Raw genomic sequence first — 16,630 nt, 5'->3', positions numbered from 1 at the left:
TTTCTCTGGGTAATTTGTCCTTTCAGCTTAGTTGGCTCTAGAGTATTCAACCTGTGTGGTGCCCAGGGACAAGAGACTTCTAAAGATTTCTTCACAGGGGCTAGCCTGGACTGAGACTAAGCTCTTGAGTCCCCTATGTGCTGCCTCTCCCCACCTCACCCTCTGTCACAGTAATGGCTGAAGGACTGACCTCCTCAGAGTGGGGCAGTAGAACAGGAAAAGGATGAGGAGCAGAATAGTGAGTGTCCTGCACATTCCATCCCTGCATCCTCCATCCGTGTCCTCTTATCCTCTCACGCTCCTCTCTCTGGAATCCAAACACCCCTTTCTTCCATCCCCCAACCCTTCTCCCTTGACTAGCATCCTCTAATCCTCCTGCTCCATGTCCTGCATCCTTCCATCTTCTTGCTTTCCCATCCCTACAGTTCCCACCCTCCATTCTCCAGATGCCCACCTTCCCACTCCTCTCTCTCCATCACTTTTCATGGCTAGGCCTGAGCCAAGTCTTTGCTGCTGTGGTTCTCCAAAGTTAGAGACCTGGATCTCCTGTGTGCTGCTGGTGGTGAGAACTGTGTCCTCCTCCAGGAACAGCGCTGCTTCTGCACCAGCAAACCCAAGCGGGTAGAGAGGCTGAAGACTTAATTAAGGACCAGACAAAGGTTCAGTAACAGTCATCTTCCTAAGGACAGGCTTTTATTCCCTGCCACTCTGGCTCCTCCTCTTCATCTCTCCATTCCTCATTATCCTCACACTTCCATTTCTCCTGTCCTTTAAAATGTTTACACAAGTTCCTCATGGATCAAATCACTGCCATCACTAGGACAATGGCTACTCTAACTAGGAACGTATTGCTTCCCCAATCTTAGTCACTATATCCCTGTCTAATAACTGTGTTCAAAGGTTTCTTCAGGAGTGAATGGTGGCAATCACGTGATCCACTGCAGCAGAACAAGTTAAAATTCTTTTCCTGGTTCATAAAGTCAACTCAAACTATACCAACTTAAGCCTTAGGGACAGAGCCTAGTCCCACCTTCATCACCCCCTCCTGCAGGAAACAGCCAATGAAAAAATACATCCCTCTTCTTTTTATCTCTCCTCGGGGGTCAGATAAATTACCTTAATGACCTAAAAGAACAAACTTTAGACAAGCTAAGAATCCCGCAACTCAGCATAATGATAAGCACACCTGCCTGACAGGAAAGCCAGCTCAGTAAAGAGAACAATCACTGGCATCATTCATGAAACTATAGAGAACACATCACTGATAAACTCCCTCCCAGAGTTCCCTCTTCTGTCCTATAAAGCCCAAGCCCTGCACCTGGTCACACAGTCTCCATCCCCAGGAGAGCCTGGAGTCCTTCAGTTGTCCTGACCAGAGGACAATTGTCCCTGTAGAGGCTGCTCTGCTCTTTCTATTTCCAGGTTTCCTCCATCAGTTCCAGTCAAACACCCATTTCCAGAACAGAAACAGCTGGCAGAGACAAGGATCCACTGGCCTCCTGCTTGGAGCAACAAGAGAAGGGAGACGTGAAGCAGGACCAGTGGGAGCTGCACAGCCAAGCATCATCTGGGGACTCCATCACCATGGGAGCAGCTAAGTCCAAGAAGGCGAGTGGCACAAAGGAGGCTCAGCATAAGGGCCAACAGGTCTTGGACCCTACCCACAATAAGACAAAGCAGATGGACCTGGAGCTACAGCAGACCAAATCCCAGGCAGAGAAGGACTTGATCCTAAGTAAGTACACCAAGGACCCCAACCCACCACTACTGTGATCTCTTCATCACCACTGAGCCCTCCTGCCATGGTTTCCATGGGCAGGCTAATCTGTTAAAAGAATTCACAGGTCCAGAGGCGTCTGAAACCAGATGCCCTGCAGAAACACCTAAGTGAACCTTAGAGCCTCACACTCTTCTACAGGAGTACATTCTCAGGCTCCTGGGAAGGAACACTCTGAAGCTGTGGTGATGGGGAGAGGCTGAATTCATATGGCTCTAAAAGGAGTGAGCACAGGGTTCAAGCCAGTTCCAAAAAGGAGCACTTGATAACACCTAAGTTACAAGCCCAGACTGAAGCTGAGCAGAGGCAGACTCCAATCCTGGTTCTACCAACCCAGACAAGTCATTTACAGCCTTCAGCCTCCATGTCTCCATCTAGGAAACAGGAGGAAAGTAAAAACCTGTTTCCTTGGGTTGTGGGGGTAAAGTGACAATCCACATTGAATATTAAATAGTCAATATTCAATAAATCTTCAGGTATTATTAAGTACAAGCCCATGTAATTGCTGCTGCTATTATTATAGTTTGTAACACTATGGGACAGAATCTCAGAAACCCACATAAGGGAGCTGAGGCTCACAGAGAAAACTAGAAACCCACTCAGAGGACTAGTGTAGAACCAGGACAGATGTGCGAACTTCATGGTCCCAGGACAGGAACTTTTCTCAGCAGCAACTCTGAGAGCATCATTCCTACCATGTGACAGTGAAGAAGGCTATAAGAGTAAGCAGAGAGGACCCCAGGTTTGTTCCCCTGGCTCCTACTTCTGTGTTTCTTACAACCACACAACTGTTTCATTTCCAGAACCCATTCTTCCTCATTTCAGGCTCCAGGAGAACACTTAACATGGATTCCTTTAGCCAAGGCATCTCAGCAGAATTACTGGGCTTAGCTCATGAATCTCAGAGACACTCACATGAGAATGAAGGAAGTTGGTAATGGGAACTTAAGCAATCTGTTGCAAAATAAAGATGAACTACACTTGGAGCTGTGAAAGGAACTTAAAGTTCACATAGATAGTGGTTTTTCACAAGTGACCATCCACATGTATGGGGACCTGAATAAAGGACTTAAATAGAAGGGCAGAGAAGCCATGGTGAGGGCTAAGAGTCACATAGAAAGGTTCCCTCTGGGCAATGCAATACTGAAGTTGCATTTGACACAAGGAAAACCTAGAAACCATGAGGGTCAGCAGTGAACCTAGCCCAAAGGCTCCCAGAATTCAGCTCAAAATGTGAGTTGGCAATGAGGACTCTGGGGCTCATGCAGGTCCTGAAGATCCAAAAAGGTCTCTTCTCCTGAGATGAATCACTAGAAGAGGGTATGCTCCTGCCTCAGCTTCAGTCACTTTCTTCTCCTAACTCCCCTTATTTCACTCTCACTTACTGGTGTGGCCTGGGCCACACCCATAGACAGATTTTTCTTTTGGTCACCAGCTCACAAAAAATGACACAAAGACTTATTATTAATTAGGAAAGTTTGGCCTATAGCTTAGGCTTGTCCCTACTAGATCTTATAACTTAAACTAACCCATTTATATTAATCTTTGTTTTGCCTTGTGGCTTTTTACCTCTCTTCCATCTTGCACCTCCTGTTTTGTCCCCATGTCCTCTGGCATCTCTCCTGCATCTCGATTCATCTCCTCTTCCTCTCTCCCATGTAACCTCTTCCAGACAAGCTATTGGCCATTCAGCTCTTTTTTAAACCAATCAGAAGGCACACTGGGGAAGACACATCTTCACAGTGTACAAAAATATTATGCCACATCATACATCCTTGCCTCTTCCTCTTCTCAAGGAACAATACAGCCAACTCTCTTCAGTGCACAAGGTCTAGAGAGAGAAGTTAACTTATCCAAGCTCACAACACATAGAGACAGACTCAGTTCTGATATCTATAACACTCAGTGCATGGGACATCAGAGACACCTCTTTCAAACTAGTGCTACAATGTGAAAGTCCTGCCTAACCCTTATCTTTCATTTCAAAGTTCATTTTTTTTTTTTACCACACATTAAGCTTTGAATGTGTTGACTACAGAGTCAATAGTCATTGTCCTCAATGGTCACTGATTTCACTTACTGTGTGATAGGATTAAAGCCATTGTATTTAAGGGCATTGTAAAAGGGATTAGACATGTCTAAATGGAACACGTTTGTTCCATTTAAAACAAATCCACTCCATCCTGAATTTCCATGATTAAATTTCACTGTGAATCAAAATTGTATTTTAAAGACTCTCACCTCCCGCTCTTGCATGCCACTTACTACTCATTAAAAATATTTGAAATGTGTACTTCAGCCCCCAAGATATTAGTCAGAATCTCTGTTGTTGGTTGTTTTTTGAATCATTGGCTCTTTGGGGGGCCAGCCACCCAGCTCCCAAATAAATCCACCGAGTCTTACTCTTACTTGTGAATGCCTGACTTTATCATGGCTTGTTTCTAGTCAGCTTTTCTTAATATATCTTATCTCATCTATCCCTTGGCTCTGGGCTTTTACATATATATATATATATATATATATATATATATATATATTTCTTTACTAACTACTCCCTGAGTTGCTGTGTAGCTGGATGGCTAGCCCCTGGTCCCATCTCTCTTCCAGATTTCTCCTCCTATTTATTCTCTCTACCTGCCAGCACCACCTACGCTTTCACGTGCCTTGCTATTGGATATTCAGCTCTTGATTAAAACAATTAGGTAATTTAGTCAAGCACAGCTACACAGGTTCAAAGAGACAGACAAATGCAACATAAAGCAATGCAACACACCCTTACATCATTGAAGAAATATTCCATTGTGAAAGCATATGTAACATATATTCAACAAATATTCCACAAAAACCACTAAGTGTAATGGACATATATCTACATAGATAATGTAGACCAAGAATATGAAACAGAATAATAATTATTCACAAATGAGATTACTAAATAATTGTGAACATATTCCTATAAAAAAAGAATATGGGAAATTAATGCAGGAAGAATCTGAGTTTGAGACAAGCCCAAACTACACAGTAAGATGTTAACTTTCCCTGTGGGACAGAAACTCAGAGACCCACATGAGGGAATTGAGGCTCAGAGAAGAACAAAGACTCACACTTAGGACTAGAGTAGAGCAGTGTGAACTTCTTCATGGTCCCAGTGCAGGATCCTTTGCATGCAGCTACTGTAAGAGCATCGTTCTCTCCATGAGACTCTGGAGAAGGGTGTGAGGGTAAGCAGGAAGGGCTCCAGCCTGGCTGACTTGACTCCTCCTCCTACTTCCCTGACATTGTCACAACCACTATCCCTTCCCATGGCTCTCTCTTCATCATTTTCAGGCTCAATAACCCCACCCCACATGAGTCCTGTTACCTGCCACGGCTCTTCACAACAACTGAGATCAAGGCTTAAATTTTGGAGGCGAAATCCAAAGTCAGCTTTTGATGAACAGGAATGTGATGAGTCTGTATTCACAACCAAAGGTAAGCTCAGCTGGCAGCTTGGGATGTGACTTCTAAGCCCATATAGCTTAGTCCATGCTTCTTTCTCCATCATTTTCAGGCTCAATAACCCCACCACACATGAGTCCCATTACCTGTTTTGGCTCTTCACAACATCTGAGATCAAGGCATATATTTTCGAGGGGTAATCCCAAGTCAGATAAAGAGCTTCATAAATGGAAACCTGAGAATTCTGGATTCTCACCCAAAGGTAAGCTCAGATGGCAGCTTGGGATGCAACTTCTAGATGGAGGTTCTTCACAGGTGAGCCTCCACCTCTATGGGACCTGGGACAAGCAACTTAAATGGAAGTCAGAGGAGCCTTGCAGGAATGTTCAGTGTTACAGGCCAGAAATGATGCCCCTGGGCTCTTCAGTATGGAAGGTGCATCTGGCACATGAAGAAACTGGAACCTATGGGGCCAGCAGCAAGCCTGGCCCAGATGGCACCCAGAGCAGCTCAAAACATGAGTGGGTTCAAAAATCCCAAGGGTCATGCAGGTCGTGACCTTCCAAGAAGGCCTCTTCCCTTAAGATGGACCCCAAGGAGAGGAAAGACTCCTGCCTCAGCTTCAGCCCTACTTCCCTTATTCCACCTTACTGAGGCCACACCCTGACCTCTTGCTCTTCTCAAACATCAAAGTAGCCACCCTTTCCAGTGCACAAGGTCTAGAGAGAGAGATTAACTTGTCCTAGTTCAGGGCACATACACAGAGATGCAGAGCCGGAATATAGAATAATGGGAACCTGACAAACTTCTTCCTCCTCCTTTTTCATCCTGTTGCTGCTCTGTGAAATTCCTGCCCACACCTAACCCTTGACTTTCCCCACAATTCCATACTTCCCACCCCACATAAAGCCTTCAGAATGATGATTACAGTGTCAATGGCCATTGCCCCTAGTTGTCACCTTGGCTCCTTTAATGTGTGTCACAGAAATAGCCATTGGCAGACATTGTCTCAGTTTCAGGATCAGAGCATTGACTCTGCTCACCTTTTCCTCTGCTGCCAACTTGCCAGCATGTGCAGATCTTACATCTTCAAGCTGCACACAAGAAGGGCCTTGCACTCAGGGCTTAAGGAAGACTAATGATGCTGTAGCAGAGATTACTCTGCTCATGTCTCTCTCTCCCCACAAAGGTTCCTCCTAGGCTACCACCAGTATCCTTCTCTTATTTCTCACCCTCGCTATTCCCAGCTTCTATGTTGTTCCATTAAAATAATTCTACTCCATCATAAACTTCGGTGCTCATCTTCAATGTGTGTCAAACTCTGTTTTAAAGGCTCTCACCTTCCTCCCTAGGATGCCACTTAATACTTGTCAAGCTATTCCTGAAAATATTTACATCGACCCCCAAGATGTTTGTCAGAATCTCTCTGTTTAATGGACATTTTATCCACCTTGATGTTTTAGGTAAAACACTAACAAAAATCAAAAGGCATCAAAAATAAGATGAAATAACTAACTGGTCCTGTACATATTCCTATAATCACAGAATATCTATAATAAATGCAGGAAGAATCTAAACAAGCCTGAACTACACAGTAAGATGCTACCTTTCCCTGTGGGACAGAAACTCAGAGACCCACATGAGGGAATTGAGGCTCAGAGAAGAAAAAAGACTCACACTTAGGACTAGAGTAGAACAGTGTGAACTTCTTCATGGTCCCAGTGCAGGATCCTTTGCATGCAGCTACTGTAAGAGCATCATTCTCTCCATGAGACTCTGGAGAAGGGTGTGAGGGTAAGCAGGAAGGGCTCCAGCCTGGCTGACTTGACTCCTCCTCCTACTTCCCTGACATTGTCACAACCACTGTCCCTTCCCATGGCTCTCTCTTCATCATTTTCAGGCTCAATAACCCCACCCCACATGAGTCTTCTTGCCTGCCAGGACTCTTCACAACAACTGAGATCAAGGCATATGTTTTGGAGGCAAAATTCGAAGTCAGCTTTTGATGAACAGGAATGTGATGAGTCTGTATTCACAACCAAAGGTAAGCTCAGCTGGCAGCTTGGGATGCAACTTCTAGGTCCACATAGTTGGTTGTTCTTCACAGGTGATCCTCCACCTTTATGGAACCTGGGACAAGCAACTTAAATGGAAGTCAGAGGAGCCTTGCAGGAATGTTAAGGGTCACAAGCTAGAAATGATGCCCCTGGGCTCTTCAGTGCGGAAGGTGCATCTGACACATGAAGAAACTGGAACCTATGGGGCCAGCAGCAAGCCTGGCCCAGATGGCACCCAGAGCAGCTCAAAACATGAGTGGGTTCAGAAATCCCAGGGGCCATGCAGGTCCTGACCTTCCAAGAAGGCCTCTTCCCTTAAGATGGACCCCAGGGAGAGGAAAGACTCCTGCCTCGGCTTCAGCCCTACTTCCCTTATTCCACCTTACTGAGGCCACACCCTGACCTCTTGCTCTTCTCAAACATCAAAGTAGCCACCCTTTCCAGTGCACAAGGTCTAGAGAGAGAGATTAACTTGTCCTAGTTCAGGGCACATACACAGAGATGCAGAGCCGGAATATAAAATAATGGGAACCTGAGAAACGACTTCCTCCCCCTGTTGCTCTCTTTGAAAGTCCTGCATCATTCTCTCCATGAGACTATGGTTTAGGGTATGGGGGTAAGCAGGAAAGCCTCCAGGCTTGCTACCCTGACTCCTACAGCTGTCTCTCTGTCAATCACTCAACCACTGTGTCTTCCCATGTCCCTTTCTTCATTATTTCTATGCTCAAGGATCACATCCTTCATGGATCCGACTTCCTACCAAGTCTCCTCAGGACTACTGTGCTCTAGCATTAAATTTTTGAGTCCAATGACAGTATCAGGTTGGGGCTTATTAAATGGGAACTTTATGAATCTGAATTCAGAATCAATCATAAGCTGATCTGGCAACTGGAGGTAGGACTTCTAGTCCACATAGATGGTTATTCTTCATAGGTTTGCTTCCATCTGTATGAGGACCTGGAACAGGCTTCTTAAATGGAAGGTCAGAAGAGCCATGGAGGAATGTTAACAGTCACAGGCTAGAAATGATGTCCTTGGGCTGTTCAGTGGTGAAGCTGCATTTGACACATGAAGAAACGGGAACCCATGGGGGTCAGCTGTGAGCCTAGCCAAAATGGCACCCAGAGATCAGCTCAAAATATGAGTGGGTTCTGAAATCGCAGGGGTCATGCAGGTCCTGAAGTTCCAAAAAGATCTGTTCTCTTGAATTGGACTCCAAGGAGAAAGAAGGCTCCTGCCTCAGCTTCAGCCTGACTTTCATCATTTCTTCTTAACACAGGCCACACCCTTGTCTCTTCCCCTTTGCAAGCATCAAAATAGACACCTATCTCCAATGTACAAGGTCTAGTGAGAGAGATTAACTTTTCTAGATCACAGCACATAGAGACAGATTCAGGGCTGGAATATAAAACAATGGTAGCCTGATAAATGACTTCCTCCTCCTTCATCCTGTTGTTACTTTGTGATTGTCATTTTTTTTTTTTGTCATTTTCTGTTTGGAGTTGCATTTTTAAGAGGGAAACTGGAATCATGGGGGTAGCCGTGTGCCTAGCCCAACTGTCACTGGAATTTAGCTCATAATATGAGTGTATTCTGAAATCCCAGGGTTCATGCAGGTCCTGAAGTTGTAAGAAGGTCTCTTCTCTTGAGATGAACCCCAGGTAAAGGGTAGGCCCCTGCCTCAACTTCAGAAAATTTTCTCTACTGACTTTCCTTACTTCAACATACACAAGCCACACCTTGCCTTCTCCTTTCAGGCATCAAAGTAGCCACCACTCCCCACTGCACAACATAGATAGATAGATAGATAGATAGATAGATAGATAGATAGATAGATACATACATACATACATACATACATACATACATACATACATACATACATAGGTTAACTTGTCCTAGGTCACAGCACATAAAGGTAGAGGCATTGCTGGATTCTAGAACAGTGGGAGTCTGAGAAATCATTTCCCCACATTCATCCTGTTGCTGTTCTGTGAAAATCCTGCCTACACCTGGCTCTTGTCTTTCCCTTCAAAGTCCATTTTTCTTACCAAACAGTAAATTGTTGGAGCCTGAGATCAAGAACAACCTGAACTACATTGTGTATCCTATTAAAATTTATTAATCCAGTGGTATTAGTTACTTACCATGTTACTGTAACAAAAGCAATTTAAAATAGAAAGGATTCCTTTTTTTTCCCAGAGATTGAAAATGTAGTCCCTCAGGGCTGAAATTCACTTATTACAAGAGATTGAATCAGCTGGTCCCATTGTATTTATTTGTGAAACAAAAAGAGATGAATGCTGTTTCTCAGCTCACTGTTCCTTTTTATTTGGCCGGGACTCCAGCCCCTAGTAGTGCCACCTACAAAAAAGATGGGCCTTCTACGTCACTTTATCAATCTATCCCTCACAAATCCTCCCAGGGACACTTTTGCTTGGTCCTTTTTTTCTCCTGTGACTTTGACAATTCTAGCCATCATGCCATCTCTCAGGACCATGGTAAAATTTCAAGATGTAAGCAGCTGAGGCACACTGGATATTGGGAAACCTATCCCTATCCCTATCCCTATCCTTTCTTACTGGGAAAGCCCTACTCACCCCTTCACCAAGCTTTTCCAGGACCAACCTCCAGATCATTAGTTTCCAAGACAAGAGCCACACAATCCTCCAACATCAGAGGGTGTGTCTGAGGACTGGGAACTTCCTCCCAACCCCTAACACAGCAATCAGGAAGGTCCTGGGATGAGGTGCGCTCCGGCTGAAAGTTTAAATTCACTGCTCAGGTGACATGAACTACTTAGGGCGACACAAAAACCTGAGCAAAAGCTCAATCCCCTAGGGAAAAGTGCATAGGTATAGCACCCTGGACCCAGATAACCCTCAAGAGCAGACGATAGATCCTGACCGTAGAGTGTCACTATTGGGCTCGTCCCAGAAGGTTCTTGGAATTTGGGGCAGTGTCTTCTCCAGCACAGGAACAGAGCTGGATTTCTGGGCAGGGAACTGGCAGACAAGAGAATCCATTACCAAAGGATCCCTCATCACTCACCTTCCCAGGTGGCCAAGGGGTCATCAGGGGTTTGCTGGGCACCCACTCATGTCAGGACCCATGCCCAGGGCTTACCTTGCATCTCACTTGCACTTAAATCTCACAGTCACTCTTGAGAGAGAGACTGCTGTTGTCCCACCTTGGGGACAAGAAGAGCAAGGCTTAGAGAAGTGAAGGCTCACAGTTGAAGAACTATATTCAGCCTTTGCTGTCACAATTCACACACTTAACTTAATGTCTTCCTCTCTCTGGCATCAGGACAGTAAGGACAGTCACATCAAAGCCAGGAAAGTAAAAGCTCTGGGTGCCAAAGACCTTGAGTAATACTGCCTCTCAGTGCTGGGAGATGCCACCTTTGAAATCTGAGCTACACTCAAAAAAAGCATTCCTTCTACTGCCAGCTTGCAGTAAACTTGTAGAATCCAGGGCCTTAAAATATGGCCCAGGCTTAAAGTGTATCAACTCACTTAATCAGTCCCACAACTTCCCATTCAAAATGAGAAGGGAGGAAGAAAAATAGGAAGGACTTGAGGCATCTTATAGAAACATACAAATGCAGTAACTTTGAGAATGAAAATAGCAAGTATGAAGCTATGAGGACTAAAGAGTTGCTGTAACTAAACAGCCCATTGGATTAGAGGATCCTGTCAGGTAGGGTGATGTGGAAATGAGTTCAGCATTATCAATAGCAGAGAAAAGACCAATTGAAGAGAAAGTCCTGACAGGGTGTCTCGTCTGAGAACTTGAATAGCATAATATCCAACAACAGCTTCATAGTAAATGCTCAATCCACATGGCATGCTTTGTGATGTACCAAGAGGAAAGGAAAGAAATTCTGAGTTAAGGAGCTGGTGACTAATATTGTAGGTTTTGTGGGTCTCTGTCACACCTGTACAGCTCTGCTGACACAGTGTCAAAGATAGAACAAACGACAGAATAAATGGCCATGCTCTGCTCCAACTGTGCTCCACGCTGTGTTTACAGACTCTGTCTTTTGTTTTATTTTGATGTTTTGCTGTGGTTACAATGCCATGCTATTTCTTTCAATGTTTTGAGTAGCATCCAGAAATGGGCTCCATAACATTTTAATATATACTATAATACATAATAATATATTATATGTAATATATACATCAAACTTTGTTCTTAATTTTCTCCCATTGTCCTCCCCTCTGCCCCTCCCTCTCTTCCTGGCCCCTCCCTCTCCCCAGATAGCCTCCCTCCTTTCATGACATACCTGCTCTACTACCCTTTCTTGTTCCCTCCCTGTCCCTTCAGATTTCTTCCTTTCTTCATGGGCAGTCCTCTTACACTAAACTCTAAAGTTTGAATTTCATATACTTTTCATAACATGACATATTCTTCTTCTGATTTTATCTAACTGTTTACACTCATAACTATTATTTCTATTATTTTGAGCTTACAAAACTAGTGGCCAGCTGAGGTTGGCAAACATTGGCCAAATATAGTCAGCTCTCTCTCTCCCTCTGTGTGTGTGTGTGTGTGTGTGTGTGTGTGTGTGTGTGTGTGTGTGTGTTTCACTTGGGGTTTGTTTATCCCTGACCATAAGAATATTAAAGTTAACCTTGTTAGGAGCATTGGAGCAGGGAATTTTCTAAGGAAAACCAAACTAGAGAAACAAAGGTTTTTCTCTTTCTCATTTTTATAATGTTTTTCTTATAGCCCCAACCTGCTCCATCTCAAATACATGACCTCTTTTTCTTTAATTATTATTATCACAATACACACATATATGTATACATATATTCAAATAAACATTTACATGCAACTGCTGAGTTCATGTACTGTTGCTTATATGTATATAATAATACGGCTTCTCGAGAGCACCTAATATTGAATAACCATTAAGGGATCATCCCTGGGAAAGACTCCTTCTCTGCAGTCGTTAAGTGACGACAGCTCTTCATCTAAAGATGGGGCCCTGTGAGATACTCCCATCCACAATGGCATGTCAACTGGTGTGGTCATTGTTTTTGTCTTCTTTAAGCATACTGTTGAGGTTTCTTCAGTGCAGTTTCCTGCCATATCTTTAGACACAATCTTACTTCAGATTTCCATTTATCTGGCTCTTACAATCTTTCTTCCTCCTCTTCCACAGTGTTCCCTGAGCACTAGGTGTAGGGTTTGTGTTGTAGATGTACTGATTGGAGTGGTTTATCTCACCAGTCAATTATTCTCTACATTTTAACCAGCTGTAACTTTACGTAATGGTCTCCATTCAAAAGAAGCTTCTCAATGATGAGCAAGAGCTCTCTGGATAAGAGGACTTGCTACTGAAGCATGAAGACCTAAGTCTGAATCTCCAGCACTCCTGTAGAAAGCCATGTGTGACCATGAGCCTGTGACAAGAGAAACGCCAAGCTTACTGGCTGCCAGCCTGTCTGGGGTTAGTGAGAAACCTTGTCTCAGGGAGTAAGGCAGAGAGTGGTAGAGCAGGTATCTGTGAAGTATTTAGAATGCAGTTGGGGATTAGACTGGTCTAGTGCAGTGACAACAGTAGCATCTCCTCTATGGTCCATGACCTCACTAGCCATGGGTGGTTGGCTAGGTCTACGGCACAAGGCATTATTTCCTTCCTGTTGAGTGACCTTTAAGTCCCATTAGGCAGCTGTTGGTTACCACCAAGATATAAGTGCCACCATTGCACCTTTAAGGATATCTTGCCATGCTGATAATCGTGGTTCATAGGTGTCACAGCTGGGTAGGTGTCTTAGTTAGGGTTGTTATTGCTGAGATGAAACTCCATGACCAAAGAAAACTGAGGGGGGCAGGGTGCTATTCAGCTTACATTTCCACATCACAGTTCATCATCAAAGGAAGTCAGGACAAGAACTTTAAGCATGGCAGGAACCTGGAGGTAGGAGCTGATGCTGAGGCCATAGAAGGGTGTGCTGCTTACTGGATTGCTTCCCATGGCTTGCTCAGCCTGCTTTCTTATACAACCCAGGACCACCAGCCCAGGGATGGTACCACCCACCATGGGCTGGGCCCTCCCTCATCAATCACTAATTAAGAAAATGTCCCATAGGCTTGTTTACAACCTGATCTTATAGAGGCATTTTCTTAATTGAGGCTTCCTCCTCTCTGGTGACTCTAGCTTGTGTCAAATTGACATAAAACTAGCTGAAAAGTAGGACTATTGATTGCTTTCCACCCTTGGCAATTTACATAGCTGGTGCTTAGGGAGAAGGCTTCTGGATCAGATATACCTTGAATCCTTCAAATCCTGTGTCCAAAGTGTGAGGTGATTTCAGCAATAAGGACTTACCTTCAACTTCTAAGAGGCAACCAAGGCCAACAGCAATAGCTTCTATTGTTTTGGGAAACTCTTGTACTCCTTAGACTAACAACTCAGAAGAAGGTTTCTCATGACTGTCACTACAGGTTATATTAGTCTATGGCTTTGAGGAGGCAATATCATGCAAATGGGATGTCTTTATTAATATGTGTGCATATTCATGTGCATATGTGTATATACACATGTACTTAGAAGTAATATATGTAATTTTAAGTACATATAAAGCAATACAATTCCCTAAACAATATCCTTTGTGTGGTTTATCCCTCTTCCCTCTACTTCTATATTCTCCTCCTTCCCCTCTCCCCAATTAAAGCCCTCCACTTCATTTGTCCAATTTCCCCCTTCATAGAACCTGTATCATTTTATTCCCCTCTCTAGAGCTCCTTCCCACTCCATAGTCCCTTTTCTCTTCCCTGGTTTCTGCAGTGACTCCAGGTTATGTAATAACATCTGAAGATTTGGAGCTAGGAACCACAAGTGAGAGAGAACATGAGTGTGTCTTCCTACACCTCAGTCACCCCACTTAATACAACATTTTCTAGTTACATCCATTTATCTGCTATCTTTTTTTTGTTTTGTTTTGTTTTTGTTTTTCGAGACAGGGTTTCTCTGTGTAGCTTTGCACCTTTCCTGGATCTCACTCTGTAGCCCAGGCTGGCCTCAAACTCACAGAGATCCGCTTGCCTCTTCCTCCCGAGTGCTGGGATTAAAGGCGTGCGCCACCACCGCCCGGCTTATCTGCTATCTTAGTTTGGGTTTTTATTGGTGTAAACAGACACCATGACCACAGCAACTATTATAAGGAAAACATTTCATTAGGGTAGCTCACTTACAGTTCAGTCCATTATCATCATGGTTGGTAGCATGCGGTGTGCAGGCAGACATGGTACTGGAGAATTAACTGACAGTCCTACATCTTGCAGGCAACAGGAAATCAACTGAAACACTGGATGGTAGCCTGAGCATAGGAAACCTCCAAGCCTGCCCCCACAGTGACACACTTCCTCCAACAAGGCTATACATACTCCAGCAAAGTCACATCTTTCACTCCCCATGAGATTTCGGGGGCCAATTACTTTCTAACTACTACACCTGCCAAACTCATAATTACATTTTTACAGCTAAATAGTATTCTATTTTGTACACGTACCACATTTTCACTATCTGTTCATCAGTAGAAGCATTTACATTGTTTCCATTTCCTAGCTATTGTGAATAGAGAGACTATGATCATAGCTGAGAAAGTTTCTGTGGAGTAGGATGTTGAGTTCTTTGAGCATATGCTGAGGAGTGGTACAGCTGAATCAGATGGTAGGTCAGTTTTCAGTTCATTTTTACAATTTCCACACTGATTTCCAGAGCAGGGAGCCAGTTTGCAATCAATCCCACCAACAGTGAATGAGGGTTCTGTCTTCCTGCATCCTCCCCAGCATTTGCTCTCTGTTGTTTTCTTAATCTTAGCCATTCTGACTGGGGTAAAATGAAATCACAAAGTTGTTTTAGTTTGCATGTTATTATTGCTAAGGATGATGAACACTTTTAAAGATATTCCTTGTCACCAGGAGGTGGTGGCACATGCCTTTAAACCCAGCACTCAGGAGGCAGAGGCAGGTGGATCTAGGTGAGTTCAAGGCCAGCCTTGTCTACAAAGAGCATTCCAGGACAGCCAGTGCTACACAGAGAAACCCTGCCTCAAAAAACAAACATAGCCCATTTTTTAATTGTATTTATTTTTGTTCGTTTGTTTTTATGAAATTTATTTATTTATTTTACATCTAGACTGCAGTTTCTCCTCCCTCTTTTCCTCCCATTCCCTCCCCTTTTCCCCTCCCACTCACCCCCAATCCATTCCTCTCTTTCTGTTCAGAAAGGCTCTGGCCTCCTATGGGTATCAACAAAGCAGGGCACATCAAGTTTCAGTAGGACTAAGCACCTCCCTTGTATTAAGGCTGGGCAAGGGAACCCAGCATGAGCCATAGGGATCCAAAAGCCAGTAAAATAGTCAAAGACAGCCCCTGCTTCCACTGTTAGGAGTCTCCCAAGAAGATAAAGCTACACACTGTCACATATATGCAGAGAGCCTAGGTCAGTCCCATGCAGGTTTCCTGATTGTTGGTTCAGTCTCTATGGGCTCCTGTGAGTGAGCCCAGGTTAGTTGATTCTATGGGTTTCCTTGTGATGTCCTTGACCACTCTGGCTCATACAATCCTTCCCTCACTTCAGAAGGATCCCCTGAGCTCAGCCTAATGTTGGGCTGTGGGTCTCTACATATGTTCCCATCAGTGACTGGTTGAAAGCTCTCTGATGACAACTGGCATAGTCTCCAATGTATGATTTGAGCAGAAAATCATTTCCTCCAGTTGTAATTAGTTTTATCTTAGGTCTCTGGTCCACCCAGCCTTTGGATCCTAGCACACCAGGGCAATGTCAGGGGTGGGGATTATTTTTTTTGACTCCTTATTTTTTGCATTCTTTATATATTCTGTATATTAATCCTGTCAAATGTATAGATGGCAAGGATTCCCTCCCAATCTGTGGGCTTCCTCCTCATTCAACATATTTTCTAGATGTACAGAAGCCTTTTAGTTTGAGGGGGTCCCACTTAAAAGTTGTTGGACTTAATTCCTGAGCAAATGGAATTCTATTCAGGAAGTCTTTTCCTACATCTATATACTGTGCCTGTTTTCTTCTAGCAGTTTCAGTATTCAGATTTACAGCTATGTCTTTGATCCATTTGGCTTTAGATTTTGTGCAGGGTGACAGAGAGGAGTCTAGGTTCATTCTTCTAAACGTATGGATCCAGTTTTGCCAGGGCCATTTGTTAAAGACGTTGTCTTTTATACAATGTGTATTTTTGACATCCTTGTTAATTATCAGATGATTGTAGTTACGTATATTCATGTTAGGATATTCTACTTTTTCCACAGGCCTACATTGTCTATTGTTGCACTAGTATCCAAATGCTTTCATACTATAGCTCTTTAA

The 16,630-nt window shown here is 43.8% G+C and overlaps 1 protein-coding gene across 1 annotated transcript in view; it reads left to right on the top strand.

Moving 5' to 3' along the window:
- The first annotated feature begins 1,528 nt into the window (after positions 1 to 1,528).
- LOC131916173 (NACHT, LRR and PYD domains-containing protein 1a-like) overlaps positions 1,529 to 16,630 on the top strand; it is a 56,415-nt gene continuing 41,313 nt past the window's right edge. Inside the window, exons 1-2 of the mRNA XM_059269484.1 lie at positions 1,529 to 1,729; positions 14,261 to 14,289. Of these exons, the coding sequence (XP_059125467.1) occupies positions 1,585 to 1,729; positions 14,261 to 14,289 (174 nt within the window). The 5' untranslated portion in view covers positions 1,529 to 1,584. The remainder of the gene's footprint in view (positions 1,730 to 14,260; positions 14,290 to 16,630) is intronic.

Source organism: Peromyscus eremicus, chromosome 8a (genome assembly GCF_949786415.1).
Source record: "Peromyscus eremicus chromosome 8a, PerEre_H2_v1, whole genome shotgun sequence".
Lineage (NCBI taxonomy): Eukaryota > Metazoa > Chordata > Mammalia > Rodentia > Cricetidae > Peromyscus > Peromyscus eremicus.
This window is presented reverse-complemented; position numbering and strand designations above follow the sequence as displayed.